At 38.3% G+C, this 20,405-nt stretch overlaps 1 protein-coding gene across 4 annotated transcripts; it reads right to left on the bottom strand.

Annotated features, from left to right (window-relative positions):
* Positions 1 to 1,838: 1,838 nt before the first annotated feature.
* LOC139708637 (uncharacterized) lies at positions 1,839 to 20,400 on the bottom strand. 4 transcript variants are annotated; one of them, XM_071620576.1, is made up of 8 exons: positions 20,312 to 20,400; positions 17,875 to 18,051; positions 16,820 to 17,055; positions 15,023 to 15,141; positions 14,131 to 14,175; positions 11,691 to 11,810; positions 10,863 to 10,973; positions 1,839 to 2,394 (listed from the first exon to the last, which is right to left on the bottom strand). In XM_071620576.1, exons 2-8 carry the CDS (start codon positions 17,997 to 17,999, stop codon positions 2,296 to 2,298), a joined length of 855 nt encoding a protein of 284 aa, XP_071476677.1. In that variant the 5' UTR covers positions 18,000 to 18,051; positions 20,312 to 20,400; the 3' UTR covers positions 1,839 to 2,295. The 4 variants fall into 4 exon arrangements, with proteins under 4 accessions (XP_071476677.1, XP_071476674.1, XP_071476676.1 ...); XM_071620573.1 differs by lacking the exon at positions 10,863 to 10,973; XM_071620575.1 differs by lacking the exon at positions 11,691 to 11,810.
* Positions 20,401 to 20,405: the final 5 nt, after the last annotated feature.

The raw sequence follows: 20,405 nt of genomic DNA, 5'->3' as shown, positions 1-20,405 counted from the left end.
TGGCTGTTGTGAGGAAGAAATGTGTTGTCAACATTGTTAGAAAAGAACTTGTAAGCAATAGTCAAATATGCTCTCATGTACTTTTTGTATCATATACTTGTGTACATCATTATTTTGGCACCATACCAGCATAATTATCTTAAATACTGTCTAGTGGTATGATTCCCTACAGTAACATACTGCACTGTACAAAATCATACCTAGACAGAAAAATCTGTCTGTCTGGAGGAGTCTTTTATCATTTTGTGACTCTATTGTCTCAGGGGATTCTGTGAAGCCAGACACAGTCTCCGTGGAACATATCCCCCGACAACCAGATACAGACCGATCTTTCAGTTAATATCATACCATATCTTACTGTACTATACAATACCATGTCATACTGCAAATGGAAAGTTATTTCTGCATCAGTATTCTACTTATACCATGGAGTGGCTCTATGCTTACACCACACTTTAGACTTGAAATATTTGACAATACTGGACACATAAACTACAACTTGAAAATTCTTGAAAAAGGTCAATGAGTCTCATAAGTTTAAAATGCTTGGATGACCATAATGATGTCTCAATCTTCAAGAGGACCTTTATCCAAGTCTACAAAAAACAACCCCCCCCCCCAAAAAAAAAAGAAGAAGAAAAGTTAGTTCTATACTTGAAGAGTTCTATTGCAAAATGGTCTAAGTGCCATTTTCAAACATTTCAAAGTAAGTCCATAATCAGATAGAGCAAAATTAAAACTTTCCAGTAATATCTCACTTGGATCATAACAAGGAATATTCTAGAAGTTATGATTAGAAATGTCCTGTATTTTCTTATCATTTTCTTTGTTTTTTTAGCAGATTCAATCACAAATATCTCAGCTTAACAAGAATGGATTCAACTTGGTTTGCGATAAAACTCTTCAATTACATCTTGAAAAGTTACAGAGCATGACGCTGTTGTGAATATATCCTCCCTTTTTTGTCTGTAGGATTCACAGTAGTAGAAACATTGAACACTTTGTAACTTGAGTTAAGTGTTAGTCTAAAATGTACTTCTGATATTTGAAATTCATATTGCAACATGGTAGACTAGTAGCAGTGATGTTTACTGGAAGAAAAAGAAAGAAAAACAATAAAAAAATCCTATAAATCATGATATACTATGAATTCCCCTTAAGATACTTTCATAAATATATGAATATTACAAAGCCCATGGTAAAATAATGTTCTGGCCTTCAAATTTACACTGTCAATTCACACAAGTCTTCTTTAACACAAGACATTCTCATGGAAAATCTTGCAAAAGGCACTTGAAAAATATATCACACATTGTATAACAGTGAGGGATTTATATGACAATGAATAAAAGTCCCATTGCAAAGCTTTATGACTTATATACACACTCACATGGCACAGAATAATTCATCAACTTGGAGTATGCCATAGTGAGATAGTTCCCTTGATTCACAGGCATAGCAAAATTGCCTTGCTAATCTTGATCTACCTGGAATTAGCCTTCAGACTTTGAAATGCCACATCTCAGTTAATTCACAATTTGTGAACACCACATCATTGGAATAAAGAGAATAAATTTTTGTTCTCTGTTTAATGTTGAACTTTTGTAGACACCATGTGGTAACTGACAAACTGATAGAGAAAGTCCTTATGGCCACGATTGAAATGCAATGCAAGTTGCAGTGGACTTGACTGGTGCGACAAGTTGATGGGAAATTATTGAATGCCGTCAACAATGACATGGAAGGGAATGCTGATACGATTCCGTATCATTTACCCCCCCCCCCCCCCCCAAAAAAAGAAAAAAAAAGAAAAAGAAAAAAAAATGAATATCCCTGAATTAAATCAATCCCCTACTTGGCCATTACACAAAAACATAGCGAGGTCACACATTTTTGCACGGTTGGGACTGAGTACCTCAATGGTGGATCCAGAGGGAGGCGCACCAGGCGCGCCCCTGGTACCGTACTAAGACTTCATGATGAACAATGGTTATATATGCAAACCCTTGGAAGCTACAACCTTCAGGATACAGGAACTCACTTCACACATTTTGAATAAATCACTTCAGTTTTACCTGGTTGCTCACACAATTACCCTCGAGATTAAAATCAGGGGAGAACACGTACAAGAAACAAATTCTGTCCTCCTATTCCAGTACTTCTCAACATTATTTTACAAGCTATCCATAAAAGATTATTGCTGCAGAAGAACTTCTGTTTTCCTTGTTTTTTTTACTCAGTCATTTGTGAATGACAAAGGCTGATGGAGACTTGTCCCACGGAGCTGTCTACCTGTCATTGGTCATGTGGATAAATCTTTTTCAACCAGGGTCTCGCCAGGTATCGTGAGCCATCGAACGCCTCAAAGTATTCATCGATCTGGGAATGTTCAACCTGCCAGACGAGAAACAGGAAAATGTGAAGAAAATGGAAATCATCTTGGCATTTTAATACAAATAAGAGATGCATATATTGAAAAAAAAAAAAGAATCACATGTAGTGAAAGCAATTGCCAAAAGAAGAAATTGATGAGAGTAAAACAAGAAAAGCCCATCTGAAAAATCAAACCTGTCTCCCACAGAAAAAATAAAAAATGGTACGCTATTTTAAGATACAAGACCCAGAAATGTTGCTTAAAAAACAACAAAGGTAAACAGAAGAATTGGTATCAAACTGCAGCAGCACTGGCTTGAACAGAAAGGGGAAAAAAATTCAAAGGATGATCTTAAAATAGAATGTAAAGTTTTCTTTTCTTTCTTTTTTCATAAGATGACTGAGTGAGCACAGAAAAAAAGAAATGTGAACATTCTTTAGAGAACAATGAAAGCAGTTCAACAAGTGAACTATGGAAGAGCAAGACAATTATATCATTTGAAAACACTTGACATATACTTTACTGGGTATTGTAAGGTGTGTACAACGAATGTTTGCACACCAGAAGCATGCATGCATGTGGAGCCTCTAGCATTGCCTACAACAGACATCACTTAATGCTTCCAGTTTGGACATCACGAGTGATACACAGTCCTATGTGCTTACAAGTATGTCTGATATTGTATGAAAATTAACTTGTGTACACCCCAAACAAACAACAACCGACAACAAAGCAACACACACACACACACACACACACACACACACACACACTCAAACATACAAACAGAAATCAACAATAAACAAACAAACAAATAAACAAAAAGCAAAATACTGTTAACATTGAAGACTTAATGCTTAAAGACATCAAGCCCTGATATTTTCATCTCGTCATCACTGAATCGGCACTTTAAGGTACATGCTCTCTTGGATAAAGAATACAGGAAATCACATAAATTTCATTAATTGTGCACAAAACCAGAAAGAAATTTACAGCAATAAAAAAAATAAGACAATAAACTTTCTATGCTAATTTGAGAGAGGACCAAGAAACATTATTCCTCTAAAATGAGCGCTGATATGGGCATGTAAATGGTACATCTATTTCACACTTGTTTTAGTCCATGGACGAAACTAAATTTAAACCACATACCAGTATTTGACTCACATTACCTTTGCACAAATTCGGTTCAATGGGCTAAACAGCATTTTTATTTGAACCCACAAGCCCACTTGCCAGAGGCATCAAAAACTCAGTAGATGTTACATGAATGAAAATGCACAGCAAAGTTCTCCCCCACTTCTATCAACTTTGCCCCTAAGCCAGATACTATATGAGCCATATCATCTGTGATTATGATATATTTCATGAAGAGATAATTTTCAGACAATTTTTTGAGTGGTTAGATTTCGGTTTCAAAACCACAACGATGAAATGATATACATATACGCAGCAACTGTCTGTTACATTGCCCGAGGCTACAAATTGAACAAAATCTCACTGCTAAAAGGGATCTGAACCATTACTGGCTATTGGGCAGAAGGTCAGTAGTCTAGTGGATATGATGCCTGCCTAATAATCAGGAAATTGTTGGTTCAAGTCCAACCCTGGTATGTATGTACCCATGATATTTTATCATCTTGGCTACTACTAAAACACTGAATAAGGGTGTTTTATAAACATCTATGTAGGGCAATTTGACAATAAGTTGCAAAAAACAAGAGACCTGGGGGTCACGCGCTCACCTGAGTATCGCAATTTCACCTTCCATGCATTCTTGCACACTCTTACCTGAGAAAATTGGAAACTTTTAAGGTCTGCATATGGATCCCCCCCCCCTCTCAATTTTAGGGTGGGGGGAGGGGGGAGGGGGGCAGGCAGCCCTGGATCTGCAATGAACAACCTTGGAACTAATGTCATCAATGTACAAACTCATGGTATTAACTTTGCTTTATCATTTCTGGTTCTAGAGTATAAGATTTTAAATATTCTTTAATGTAGGGGGGGGGGGGGGGTGGGCCCCCTAGGGGCCTCCCAGAGGGACATGGTGCCCATTTGAAGGAATTGAGATTCTATCCCCCTAGGGATGCTACCTGCTAAGTTTGGTCAAAATTCATCATGAGGTTTTCAAGAAGAAGATGAACATGTACAATTCAGGCCCCATTAGGACCCATCCCCATCCCCTCTCCTGGTTCCCAAGGGGGTGGGGGCACCCCTGATTCTGCCAATCCCATGAAAAACTTGAAACTACAGTCATCAATGTACTAACTCATAGTATTATCTAAGCCCTATCACTTCTGGTTCTAGAGAAGATTTTTAAAGATTCCTTAATTTTAGGGGGTTTGGGCCCCCCTGCCCCCCCCTCCCTCCCCCAGGTGGGCCTAGTTTGCAGGCACAAACCCTTGTTGGTCGTATAGGAGTCTGCATGCGCCGAGACTAATACACGCACCACTACACTGCAGCCTCTCCCAACAAGGGTTTGTACAGACTTCAAAAAACAGTTTCTCACGGTGAAAATCAAACTCCACCCTCTACCCATGTGATTGGTTGCTTTCCAATGTCCATCACCATCTCTGGGGACTTGGCTAGCAGCACCCAATAACTGGATAATTAGGAAGACAGATTAGGCAGATATCACCAGTCCATGGGTGAAATAAAAACAACACTGGTCAGTGGTCAGACAACCCTTCCTCCATTGATACCAGTACACCAGATTCCAAGGGGTGTATTAGGTGACCGTTTCTCCCTACTTTACTCAGTACAGTCATCTCTTCCCTGACTCTTCTGTAAACCATGGAGCAGCATGCAGACCTATGCTATGTGGATTCATGGTGTAAACCATGAAATGACTAAAATGTAATGAGATATTTTTAAGGGCATCATCTGCTTTTCTGACCCAGATTTCAAGGCATGTTTTAACTTTTTGCAACAATTAATGAGAACCCACTTATAATATGACTATCAAAAGAGCATTGGCCCCTACATACTATTCTATTGCAATTTCATTTGACGAAAATCAAATTTGAGATGGTTGAGATATCCCAAAACAATTGGTCCTAATGAAATGTGGGAACTTTCTCTTAATTATATGGACCACTTTGCTTTACTTTGTTTTTGGATATTTCCAAATCTGACTTTCATCAAATAAAATTTTAACTACTCTTTAATATGTCAAGCAGTTTCTATCATGCAAAAAGTTAAAAGTTGAATCACCATCTCAACCAAAACTACCATCCTTTCTTTTACTCGCTGGTATACTGTGTAGTCATGGGCCCACTAATTAAACACAAACCTAGGTTCATTGTAAGTGTACCAACCTATGTGATAATTTAAAATTAATACCCTTGAATTTCATTATGTATATGTTCTGAATAAAACCTTAACTTTGAGAAGATCAAGGTTGAAAAGCAAAGAACAGTTCTGGTGCCTATATGCACGAACCAAACCCAGAAAAACATTACTTCTATAAGAGGTTTTCTACTTCTAAGAGTAATCTTTAATAAGTAGAGTCAGAGATGGTCTTCTGTATACTAGTAACTTCTCTCCCTAGTTTGATCTCTCTCCTATGGCAAGTTCCGACAGTGTTTCAAATTCACTGTTAATTCCTCTCTATATTGGTCTGATAAAACAATGCATTTCCTGAGTGAATTAATACATACATCTTTTAAAACTTGTGATAGATATCAATGTAAAATCTCCTGGATGCTGCAGTTAATCATAACTTGCAATTGATTATAATTCTCTATTCTATACTAGTAAAAATAAGTTGCTGGTTGCAATCAATTGTTTTCCATCTTTATTGATTGCATAACACTGAAAGAGCTAATACTAACTTGTCATGTGTTCACTCAAAATGAGTTGAATCTGCTGTGTCGTAGCTGTAATAATCTAATAAGTGCTTTTTGGAAATGAACCTGCAGTCTGTTGGCAACAGCGTAATATTTGTCACTGTTGACCAATGTTTTGCCATGATAACAACATTATTCATATTTTTAAAATCATTTACAATTTTGTGGATCAAACTTTTTCAGTTTTTTTTTTAACCATTTGAGTTGAAATTTGGGAATCATGACCGCTCGATATAGCAATGTGATTTTGCACAACACTTAAATAATGCATATAGATGTGTATAGAATTTTCAATATGCCTAGTTCCATTGAACATTAGTATTTTTATGGATAAATACAAAGTCACATGAATTGACCTAACTCCCTCGCTTTTTGAGCATTAGACTTGAAATTTGGCACATGTGACCACCATTGTCGGCCTATGTTATACTGTATACAAATTTTATCTTTCGTCATTGTCGACAGTGTTCGCCATGGTAACAGCATTTTTATCAGAAACATTTGTGGAACAAACTGCCCACTTTTTGAACATTTGATTTGAAATTTTAGAGACTTATTATCACTCTTACATGTAGGGCCTATTTTAGCAAGACATTTGTGTGTGTATGTGTGGTTTTCAGTCTGTCTGTTGCCATGACATGAATATTTTCTTACATATATGTGGATTGATCAACTGTAACTCCCTCAGTTATTGAGCATCATATAGAATTGAAATTTCGCATAATTGGCTGCTAAAATGTAAAGTGAAGATATGCAAACTCCATCTCTTGTCATTGCTGACCAAAATATTTGCGTGATAACATACAAATTACTAATTGATTTAGCTAAATCCAGCAGTTTGAAGGATTTGACTTGAGATTTGACACATGTGACCAATACACATTTCAAATGCTCAAAGCATTTCTTTCCTCAATGTTGAACAATGCATTCCCATGGCAACATCTTTTTTTGATAAAAGGTGTCAACAAATATTGTGGATAATAATATAGGGCTTACTCCCTCAGTCTTCGAACATTTGACTTGATATTTGGTACATGTGACCACTATAGCATGTTGATGCTTAAACTCTGTCTTTGGAGTATGGCAAATCTGTGTTGCCATTTTATAGGCATTTTTCATGAAAAAAAAATTCACTTCTTTCGTCATGGACGGACAGTATTTGCCACAAAAATTATTAAGTTTTTGAATAAAAATCAATCATACAAAAACATTATGGCTTATGCTATTTTCCTCAGTTTTTAGAATGTTCATTTTGGGGGACCATTATAGATTTATATGCATATTGAAAAACTCATTTTTTGTCAATGTTGAATAATGCATTGCCACGGTAGCAACCTGATAAAAAGAGCACTAAAACATTGTGTACTGAGCTAACTCACTCAGGTTGAGGTCCATGGGGTATTAACCACATTTAGTGATAGTTCTAGTCTGGATTGCATGTATTGTTCTGCCAGTCCTCGCCTGTGGTACATTCTCTTTATTTTCTGAGCAACACATTTTTGCTTGTTTGTTTGTTTGTTTTAATGAACTTCTGTTTTTCTTTTAAGAAATGTAGGTAGGCTAAGTTCTTTAAACTCTTAACTGTAACCATTTCTCTTTGAAAAAAAAAAATGGGCATATATATTCCTTGGTAATGTAGCCCATATTATGTGTGGGACCTTGATATTTTAACCTGGTTATAGAAACTTCAAAAATTCATAACTTTTTCTTTATCTAATTTTCCTCAAACTGTCACTGATATGTTCTAATAATGTTGCTGAACTCCCTCAATCCACATGTATTTCAACGTGAACTTGCACAGTACATATCACTTTTACGATATCATCAAAATATATATTATTTCTTTTCTTTTACTCCCCGAAAGCATTTTACTTCAGTTATGCGTTCATGGCTTTATGACAATGCAACACTGTTTTATAGAAATATCAAAAAATCGCAGGAAATATTTTGATGATATCGTAAAAGACAAATTCACATTGAAATACATGTGGATTGAGCGAATTCAGCGATTAGAACATATCAGTGACAGTTTGGGGAAAGTTAGATAAAGAGAAAGTTATAACTTTAAAAATTCATAACTTTGTTATTAAGCTCTATAATATCATCCACAATATTTGTAAGAAACAGTTTAGGCCTAAATGCATGACAATTACAAATTTGACTTTGGTGTCACATTTTTACTTGAATGGGTTGATCCAGGTTACGTTAGCTAATTTTATATCTCAGCTCCTATGGGCCCATTGGCAAGTATTTCGTTGAGAATTCGAAAACTTGAAATCGGGTATATGTTGGTACATCTACATGTACCTCACATTAGCAATAGCACGAGCAAGAAATTACGTAGGCCTGAAGGGAAAGGTCATCAAATCATAAAGTATAGTAATCTATTACCGTACTGTAGATGAATAAACCTTGGTACATTTATTATCAAAGTTTGAGTAGGCAAATTTGACGAAATGCATGATAAGCAGGCACTAATGCATAAATAGGTGAATTAAGGTTTTATGTAGACTCGCATTAAATCAGAATGTCACATACAAAGCGACTTATTTCTTTTTAAACAGATAAAGGTTAGGCTCGTAAAGACAAATAGTTTGGTATAATCTTGATTAAGACTTAGGTATGTTTATACTATAGCTCTTCATGAAATAATAGAAATATATGAAAGAAGGAGTTTGAATGCATTTTCAATGTACAAAAACAGAGAATGATTTATTTAGTATTTCTATCACAAAGAGACTTGAGAATTGAGAGAAAGGTGAAAATAGAGGGAAAATCATGTTGGTCTTGACATGATTCGGTAATTATAAAGAGTAGACAGAAAGAAAGAAAGAATAAGATCTAGTGAGAGCTTGAAAAGAGAGAAAAGAAGAAACAAACCGAAAGCAGGGAGGTGGGAAGAGATTCCCACCTCCATGCAGAAAGGGAATGGCTGGGATATGTTCCTTGGTTCCTCATGTGCAAGGAGGTGGTCACCAAGAGAGATCTCTTCCACCTCCCTGGTCACTTATTGCAGAGGGAGCATTCTTGCTCTAGAAAGTACATCCCAAGTCTTACATAACAATTCAAACCGCTATCTGGTTTTCTACTCAGGTTGACCTTTATCTCAGTGGGGGTCAGCCAGACAGCCCCCCATTGGACATGTCAATCACAGTTACCATGACAATCCTCTCAGAGTGAAGCTCCGCCCAATAAACATGAAAAGGTGTTTATGGACCCAAAGGTTGTACAAACCCTTGTTGGGAGAGCTACAACACAGGGCCTATGGGACAGTGCCGAAATGGTGCATATAGTAGTCTTGATGCAGACTCCTTTACGACCAACAAGGGTTTGTGCCTGCAAACTAAGGTGGGCCATGGTGCCCATTTGAACAAATTGAAATCCTATCCCCCTAGGGATGCTACCTACCAAGTTTGGTGAAAATCAGACATGGGGATCTCAAAGTGAAGATGAAAATGTACAATTTAGGCCCAATTAGGACCCCTGATTCCCCCATGAACAAATTTGAAACTACAGTCATCAATGTACTAACTCATAGTATTAACTAAACCCGCATTCACATTAGTCCCCGCGACGCGGGGACAGCAACAAGAGATCTTATCTTTTTTACGACTGACCGTCCACACTGCTATTTCATCTGTCCCCGAGCTGTGGGGGCAATTGGGGCTTGGGGTGAGCTCTGCCACTTGAAACCAGGCATAGCGCATGCGCACATTTGATAACCACAGCTGGACGCTATCAATTGCGCCCCAAGGCCACTCTCCCCTCCAAATTTTGTCCCCGTACCCGACTTACTTTGCGGGGACGAGGGGACAAGTCCCAGCGAGCATTCACTTTATGGTTTTGGAGGAGAAAGTCCCGCAGCGTGGGACTTTCCCCGAATCGCGGGGACTAATGTGAATGCGGGGAATGCCCTATCACTTCTGGCTCTAGAGAAGAAGATTTTAAAAGATTTCTTAATTTTAGGGGGTTTGGGCCCCCCCTGGGGCCCCCAGGTGGGCCATGGTGCCCATTTGAAAAAAATTGAAATCCTATCCCCCTAAGGATGCCACCTGCCAAGTTTGGTGAAAATCGGTCTGGGGTTATCAAGAAGAAGATGAACATGTAAAAAGTAATATGCACGACACACGACGGACGCCGGATGAAGAGTGATCGCAATAGCTCACTTGAGCCTTCGGCTCAGGTGAGCTAAAAAAACCCAAACAAATAAACAAACAAACAAACAAACAAACTTGATGCTAGAATCATTGAACATGAGATATTGTACATTGTAACTATTATCCCTTTTCTGGAGAAAAGCAAGTGATATTCCACCTTGAAACTAATAATACACCGTGCATTTGTTGCTGTAGGAATTGTTCATTTAAGAAAATAAAAATGCAGCAAATCACACTGCATAATAGTGTTTAGAGGGAGCACTTGACCATCAATGCTAAAATCTACAAACTTGTAGAAGGCTCTATCAAATCGGCTTTAGTGATGTTAGTGAAACACGCAAAATCAGCATAGACAGAAATTATTGTCTAGGGCCTGGACTGAAATCAGGCAACTATTTTCTCCAGACATATTTGTCCCAGCAGGCATGACAAGCTCATCCTATGAAGCATCATGCTCAGCTGGGCCGGCTTGGCTGGGCCTACCTTAACATTTTCTACGGATTCCAGAGCCTCTTGAACGACATAGGCCGTGGTGAAGCTCTGCCGATCTTGACCATTGACCAGAATCATGTAGTTTGGCTGAGACAAGTAACGCTGCAATTTAAGGGAATGGATTAGCAAAAGTCTTTCTCGCCTTCTTCGACTTCCAAAAAAAAAGTAAATAAACATATAAAAAAGACAGGAAGAAGCAAAAAAACAGCACATGATTTTAAAGCTGTATAGAATCTGAACTATAGTGAAAGCTGTGCCCTGATCTATTTCATGTCATGATGATAAAGGAAGATTTATTGTCACAATATAGATCTCGCATTGTACACACGGAATTGAACAATGACCTTTGGCAGTCAGAAAACAAAAACCCTACACAAATCTGTATGATTTGTTGTGTATGTACATTACTTTGCACCTCTCCCTCTAGGCTCCATATCTCTCGAATTTAGAAAGCTTTGATAAATGTTCAACATAGGGGAAAAAATCTCTCTTTTTCTTTGCACTAACTACAACATGGTGAAATACCAAAATATCCACCTGCTTGGTTTGCTTTTTGATGTTGTTGAATTTTTGCGACAGACACAAAGACAGATTTCCTTGCAAAGGAGAACACAGGAGTCCATTGTTCAGCAATTAAACTCCTGATTGATTAAACAAACTTTCTTTTTAAAACTCAAACTCTTCAATACAAAACATGCTTTAGCCAATTACCCCAGAGGTGTAACCATATCATGAATGCAATGTATAGGGCACCACTTTACACCGTAGTCCAATTCTCTACAGCCTTAAAACGATTTCAACATCACATACGGTACTCACCAAGGTGGAGACATGCATTAATTCGAGGTCCGCCTCGCTAACGTAGCTAACAAGGAAGATTGGGATGTGAACATCACGCAGATCAATCAGAATGGCATAAAAGGGGTGTGAGAGGGTGTGCTAAAGGGGTAAGGGGGGGGGTAGAGAAATGGAAGAGGGTGTGTCCAAGGAATGCATAAGGGAGGGAAAGTTAACAGAAGAGTTAAGTATAACACAAAAGTGTATCATGCATATCATTCAACTGGTATTAAGATGCGGGCTTTTGATCTGATGACAATGCAAGTGACCCCAGCAGGGGACTATGCAAGGAGGGATATTGGGGATGAAACATGCAAAAGCCACAAAAGAGGAAGAGGGCAATATAACATCAAATGTATCATGCAACAAAAAAAAAAAGAACAAAAAGAAACGACAGGGTTATGGAGGACAGAGATTAATCTGCAATTCAACACCATGATGGTTATAATGAGCAATTTTGGCCCAAATCAGGATACTGAATGGAAATTCATTAGTTTTTGTTTTAATACTTTGCTTATCTTGGGTTGTTTTTCTCCTTTTTACAGACAGTGATATAAGTAGCAACCACATATGTCAATTGAATGATAACACAATGGCCTTCAACACATGAACAGATATTACTCACAAAATTACGTACACGTATGTGTGCAATTCCTTTTCGCTTTCTTTCTAAAATTGCGGCATAACTAAAAATAGTTAAGGCACTCATCATGCATGCAGCAAAGAGAACATGTTTGATGAAAACGTGAAGCATGAAAGCTATAATTAAATCAACACAATACCACATCAATTAATGTATGCAAAATGAATAATCACCCATATTTCATAACAACCTGAGAAAGCATGGTTCTTAAAATGTTTGCAGAGTGAAGATGATATGTTTCAAATTTTCAAAAGTTCTTCATTTGGCTGCCATACGGTGAAACATTGCCCTAGTAAATCAATGAATCAATTACAACATAGTAAATAATCTCTTTTAATATGCAATGGGACAAAATTTTGAATCTTGTCAAAGATGAAATGGTCTCGTCAACTTAGCTTTGCCTCAATGAATAGTACTTCTCATCTTTTATCTTGTGTGAAATCTTGTATCATCACCTGTGGCCTTTCACTTTTGCATACTATTGGCACTCGAGAATAGATGTTACTTTAAGGGCAACATTGATTGCATACTGTAGGTAAATTGTACTTGTACGCAGAGAAAAGCGCTATTACACTGTACTCAAAATAAATTTCACTTAGATTCCTTTTGTTGGAAATACAATTTTTAAGTATTCAAAAGGCAATATGAAGAGTTATGCGCTTTTAAAGGTACTAGCCCACATTTGTAAACCTGCAGCAATTGGTCTCATAGTTAGCATGGAGTTTGGGTATGATTGCAGTAACACCTGTGCAAAATTGCGTTCCAATTAGTCCATTACTTTCATAAAAATAAATGAAAATGCACCGTATGCATGCGTATAACGCTCGCTAGCTCCGGTCCACGTACGTACTACTTGCATGCGATACATGTGTAAGTTACATGTACCTACTAGTAGCTAGCCCCGGAGACCGCGCCGCAAGGCGCAGTCCTGGCGGCTACCTCGCAGCTGAGCGGGAGCAAAAATCACTGCCACATTCACGGCGACTTCACAAATAAAGCACGGCTAAGTTTCTATCATAAACACAGTGACAATTAATACATTACCTTTTCGACTTGGTTTTTCTCACCCATTTATCTAGAAACTGCAAAATTTTCTACATTTTATTAGGAGTAATAAGCGGCCTGCCCTAGTGCAACAGTGGAGAGACTTGCTGCTATATCCATTAGTACGCATTACGCATGCTCTCAATGCACTGCACTGCATGCATGCTGTGCGCCTGTGCAAGTGATTGTGAGTTTCAGTGAGCATCGGTGAGCTGAAGATATTCGCGTTATAAGACAACATTTTCTGCATCATAAGCAATGAAATGCATCAAACAGTCGCCGAAATTAATCATTTAGGTTTAATCGACCCATGTAAGTATTCCTAGTAGTTTTTGTTGAAAAATTAAGGAAATATAGCGCCGAAACGGCACCCGTTTTGTACAACTCCTCGATCTGAATGCGAAAACAGCACAGCCCCAACGCTGCACGTTGGGGCTGGTCGCAGTTACGTTGTAGTACGTAGCTAGCCCGCGCTCGTAATTTGATTTTGGGTTGGGTTGACCCGGTTTGAAAATTGATTTTAAAACGATGATTTTCTCTCTTTTATCGAATGGTATAGACAAAGAGCAACAGGTGAGGTATGTTACTGTTATAACTTGTACTTGAAGTCATATTGGACCTGTTTTATGCAGTTTTGATTTTCGTGGGTTTGCAAATGTGGGCTAGTACCTTTAAGCATTTTCTCATACGTGTCATTCATCTCACTTCATTCGTAAAATTTCAATTAAAACTTACTTTATTTTCCGGTGGTATATGTTCTTTTATCCACTGTTCAGGTGCCTAATAGAAAAAAAGGTGAGAAAAGCATCCTACAGCTGTACATGTAAAACAAAAAAGTATAATTTGAATCTATATCTTACAAACAAATTTATAAACAGTGAGCTGGTCATGGAGGAAAACTGCTTTTATTTTCAGTATTTTTTTTTTCAAGTTCTTTAGTTCAAGTTCTATTTTCTTCTGATAGCCTCTTCAGTTTCTGGATGTTCCTACACATTCTGAACGAAAACTTTTTTTTTTCTGTCTTGAAATGAATGGCTTTTCTTCATCAGAAGGCCTGGGAAAGACACATTAAATTGATTACATGCCGATGTATTAAAATCAATGACTTTTTTTTTTTTCACACCAGTTCATGAAAAAGCATTTTTTTAATAGGCCACTTCGCTTAAATAAAATTTACTTTTCTCTACCCTAGAACCTTGAAAAGAGCCTAGCACAATGCCCTTTTTTGCTTATAAATGTAACCAAATTTATGGATATCCAACCTTTGAGGGCGTGGTAACAATTGCATTCACTTGTACACAATTAATGAATTTCAGTGTTTGGAATGCACTTTACATGCATTACTCGTTGCTATGTCAGGCAAGGATTTGGGCAATTTGTAAAGTTGTCACGAAAAACCTTTCTTATACAGGCATGCAGAAAAATTGAATATGTACTGGTTGATTCACAAATTTAAAAACTTTGAATGCAAGCTGTGGCTACAGTATGTCAGACAAACTTTAGACAAGTTTTCTGATTGTGGGAACGTTCATAAAAAGGAATCAATAATCGGTGAGGAGGGCAAGCTGCTGACCAAGGAGACATTTTTTTCTGCTCCCATCTCCTTGGTCCAGTGCTAAATACCTACCTTTACTGTTAAATCCCATCCTATGATGACTCCTCTGTACCCCATCATTTTGTTTCGGACGACCTGACCAACTCGAAATTTGACATGTCTTGGTCGAGGACTTCTTGGTTCCGTTGAGCCTGAGGGAAAAGGAATAAGTATAGATTTGTAAACAAGGTGTGATTGTTAACCGCGATTTTGGTGAAGCATGCAAATGTGGAGAAAACTGTTGGCACCTACTTGAATTATTCCACAGTATCTATTCAGACTTTACAATAGATCAGTTCTGTAATGTATTCAGATTTTATGCAAGCTTTGTACACAAAAGTTGATCTTAATAACCAAAAAGCTTGTGGGAGACTTGCCCGGCCTAGCAACAACTGAGCGAATTCCTGCCTACAGACTTAACCCTAACTAGGCTGGGGGGGGGGGGGGGGGGGGGGGCCTCCGAGGCCCCCCCTCAACGTTTCGCGCGATGTATCGCTATCGCGAGAACCTATTGCTGCGACGTTTCATGAATTTTTTCTTTCGAGTCTCCCGCATCTTTTGACACCAAATTTGCGATGCCCGGGCGCACGGTTCCGAAGTTGTGCATAAATATGCATGTGCATGGCAAACCAAAAATTGCTCAACAACGTGAATTTGTGTACAATTTCAATGCAAACTGTGTTTACAGGCAAATTTCATAAAAGCATGATGATTTGGGGGTTTTATTGATTAAAATCAACTACTAACATATTTTCTTGTTCGGAACAATGTCGCGGACAAATTTCATCGAAAAAACAATGAAAAACATAAAGTCGAAAAAACAAAGAAATACATAAGAAATTAAAAAAACAATAAAATACATAAGAAATAATTTCTGATTGCGCAATTTTTTTCTCTTACATTTGCTAAGGACATTAAAAAGAATATTTACACAAAAATGTGCCTGTTTTTAGCTTTATTTAGTGATTTATACCAAATTGTCTGATTTCATGTGCGCATCATTATGCATAAATTACAATAATTTAGTGTAAATAATAATTTTTGAAAAAATTGACTTCATGGTACTTTAGATTACATCATAGGCAATGTGTGTGCCAATTTTCGTCGTGATCGCGCGGTCGACGGCCGAGATCTGGAGGGGGGGCCTGGGAGGCCCCCCCCCCCCCCGGCTCTATCATCTACCTAAATAGCCCGGCCTAGTTAGGGATAATGGGAGGGAGCACGTGAATGAAATGCCTTGTTACTAGGCTGTAACACAAGAAATATCCATGATGACATCATAGCATACAATGCAAAGTGCTTATGTACTGCCCCTCAAAAACAAAAACAAAAACAAAAACAAAAACAAAACACACAACAATAACATGCTAAATACTGTAACAACATGAATACCAAACGGCATAAGCATATGGCACAGGTGTCAGCCTGCATGGATATTTTTATTTAATCCTATGTTCAGCTGTACTTGTTGATATGGACTGGGGAAAAAAAAATATGAAGATAATCTAGTCACAAGTCAAAATTAATGCAGAGACTCCAACTCTCCCGCTTTTTTGATCTCCCGCCGAAAGCCCCTTTTCGCAGAATCTCCCGTTCTCCCGCCTGAAATGATTTCTTACTTAATTTCATTGTATGTTGAAAAATAAGCCTTAGATAGCACGACAGAGCATCTAGAACCCTAGACCACAAGGAATTTCGTGCTCGTGATGTGCGCTTTGCACACATCAAGTTGGAGTCTCCCGTTTGCTAGGGGTTTCAGGCGGGAGAATCTCCAGATCAGAAGGTGCTTAGGGTTAGAGTCTCTGTTAATGGGAAATTATGAAAACTCACTTCCATAGTACCCATTGCTCTGCCTAAATTTCAGGACTTCAATGGCAGGGGATTCCCCTTCCAGATCATCATCGATGTCGTCATCTGTCACCGGTCCGCCGTGCAGGATCTTCTCCCCGTACTTCTCAAAGTGGTCCATGAAGTTTGAGAGTGTGTTCCAGGCATTCTGGCCTCTCCTCCGCCACCACTCAGGGTTGAAAAACTTTTCCTTCCAAAGGTGTAGTTTGTCGATCAGCCTGCGGAGAGAACAGCCCCCAGTCAGCAGGAAACAGATGATGAAGCAATGATTATTTAATGCACACTGCTGCTTTCTTTCAAAAGTTGCATTGTTAAGAGTATTCTGGCTAGGCTATCAAATGCAAATTATCATTCATCATTTATCATTACTCATTTTCCAGTGTGTTTACCTCTCCCAAATGCAATCAAACAAACAAAGGAAAAGAAACTCAGCACTGTGTCATCAAACGAAGGTATTTTAATGCACATTTCATTTGAAACATGCCAACACAGAATAAACGCAGGGAACAAACACTCTGAACAATGCTTGTCTACCTATGCTGAATTAAACTGAGCAAAATGAATTTAGGATTTTTTTTTTTTTTTCGGGGGGGGGGGGGGGGAGGGGGGTGTGGGGGAGGGGTCATAGGACCTGCAGCTTGCAGGGCTCCTCCATCTCTCTAGGACTACTCAATGAAAAGAGCGTTTTTATTCTCGTGCCAGTTTCTGGTTGTGCGAAAATTTCCACTTTTATTACAGTATAAATCATGTACAGGCACACTACACACAGAGACCTTGTATTAAAAACACACCTTTATTTTGTGTACCATGTACCGTATGCAAAGCAATTTTACAAAGTTTTTCTATATATTACTGAAATTAACACTGAACATAAAGTTATCTGTGCATCTGTGGGAGTCTGCCCCCCCCCCCCCCCTTTTTTTAACCCTTTGAGGACGAGTCCGGAGTATACTTGGGCAGGTGTCTATGGGAAATGTGTGTTGTAGCAAAATCAGTCTGTCCTCAATGGGTTAACATTCCATCAAAGGTTAACATACCCTTTGACCTCAAGATTCCTTTCAGTGGTAGATATGGGCTTCCATTGTGTCAGAATGTACTGGGCTGGGACAATGAGTAGAAGTAGGGCCAGCTGAAAGATCATGCCACGATTTAGCGCTGGCATCCTGCTACTGTCTGCTGCCAGCAGAGATGCTGTTCACTCAGTATCCAGGAAACTGCATCATAAATAAACAATATTGATCTTAAAATAACAAAAAATATGACTTGGTATGAATGTACATTGTATCAAGGCTGACATGAAAATTAATGCAACCTGACCTGCATTGACCCTGTCCCACCAAACACATCTCCAGGGCTGCCAACTCTCACGCATTGAGCGTGAGACTCACGTATTTTGGTCCTTTCTCACTCTAAAACTTTATTTCATTTGCATGCATTCCTATTGATCTCACTCATTTTGACTCCTAAATTATAGCATTGGCCTATGGGAGTCTCACTCTCCACTAGTTTCCAGTGTTGGCAGCCCTGCATCTCACTGCATGGAGAGTTGGTATTGATGACATTCTAGCCGCCTGCTTTCCTACGGTACCACAGATCCAGGGACACCTGCAGCTATTATGTTAACTAATTTTAAGCATGATCAAGGAATCACACAAGCAAACAACAACAGGGACTACCAGTACCCTGTAAAATAATTTAAAAAAGTTACTATTCACACAACTCAGGCTACCGGTATGTGTTTTTGTTTTAATTCATAAAATGGGTGAAGTGAATAGTGCTCCATTATATTCCCCCTTCAGAATGGAAGTTATACAGATATGTAGCTACAATAAGTTAAAATTCCTTGTTGACACTAGTGACAACCATGAATAAAAATGACATTGAGCATCAGCATGTAGTCTGAGTGTACACTTCAAGTTAAGATCCTTTCTTTTGAATTCATTAAGGTTTTCAAATTTGATATACAGGCACGGTGGAAGTATTAAACCAGAATTGGGAGGGCATTACAAGACTATAGATTGCTTTTTTTTTTTCTCTCTCTCTCTAGGAGCCTGACAAGAGAGACCTGTGATTACAGGTGAATGATTTAGAAAAGCACATATTGCACTGTTAGGAAATTCAAGAGTAGTGAATCAATATTATATGCTACAAATTATAATCTTTGTCAAAATTCATCATAACAATTACAGTAGGCTATACTAAGTAGTAATCATGCTAATGACGTAATGTCCATGCTGCCCAAGAAGAAGGGAGAGAAGTGAGGAGCGTTAAGGAAGCGAAGGGTATATCATATCATCGGTCTATCTACTGACATACTGTGACTGTGTGTTAAGTACTGTTTAAGTCATGTTACCTATAGTGTTATTTCACTAAAAAAGTAGGCCTACTCATTGCGTTGGCATTACAATCCTGATATAAGCTAAAGAGTTTTACAGTCCTGACTGGAAGTCTGCCACCCACTGGCTGTACAATCACACGTGCACAGTCACACAAATTCACGCACACAGACACACACAAACACCTTTTTTTTTTGAACACACACACTCCAAATTCAACATGCTCCGGGACAAGTCCACCTTCATAGACATGTGGATTGAGTGAAGGCAACAATATTAGTAGAACACATCAGTGCAAGTTTGGGGAAATCAGACAATCCGCTCAAAAGTTATGAATTCTTTATAAGTATCTGCGCAGTCGCAGTCACTGCTGGATGAGAAGACTTCCACAGCGTATGATGTCACATGCATACAACGATATAAGGAAAATAAAAAGAGAATTTCACAAAACTTTATTTTTTGAATAAAGAGCAGTGGATCATGTATGCATCTGTTTGACTTGGACTTGTTACTGATGTATGTACTTAAGTTTAATATAATTCCCCATGCATGGCCATGCCTTCTGAAAAAGAGAGAAGTTGAGTGTTCTTTTGTTAATTAAGCGAGAAAAGTAAAAAATATGTCAAATTTTCTTTATACTTTCTTCATGTCATTGTACACATGTGACATAATCACAAGCTATTAGTAAGTTAGTAGTCTTCTCATCCAGTCGTGATTGAGCAGAAACTTCAAAAATTCATAACTTTTGAACGGATTGTCCGATTTTCCTCAAACTCTCACTGATCCATTCATTGGCAATTGCTGCATTCACAAAACCCACATCATGTCTATGAAGGGGAACTTGTCCTTTAAATCACTGGCCAGATCTGGGGTATTTTGTCCACTTAATCGCCTCTCCTGCCACTTCCCTGCCTGAATGTAGTCTACGCATGATTATGCACTGGACTCGAGCGAGCTGAGTCTAATGGTTAGATTTTACTGCCTGGAGATTCAAACAGAGGATTCAAAAGACACACGATTTTCAATTGATGGGACTGAAAGCTGTGATTCTCAAATACCACTGCAGATATGGCGCAAAGGCCCTGCCATTTCCTGCAAAATAACTTTAATGTCAAAAGCAACGGATGAAAATATTTACCTCTACGGAAATTTCGTGCTGTCACATCGGTGATCGTCTTCACTAAGCATATCGCGTTAATTTCTCTACAGACGACAACGCTGTCGCTGGTCAA

The sequence above is a fragment of the Diadema antillarum genome, unplaced genomic scaffold, assembly GCF_040938485.1.
Source record: "Diadema antillarum isolate AM-2024a unplaced genomic scaffold, OU_Dant_1.0 seq00001360_RagTag, whole genome shotgun sequence".
NCBI lineage: Eukaryota > Metazoa > Echinodermata > Echinoidea > Diadematoida > Diadematidae > Diadema > Diadema antillarum.
Note: the sequence above shows the minus strand (reverse complement) of the source record. Positions and strands in the feature narration are given on the sequence as shown.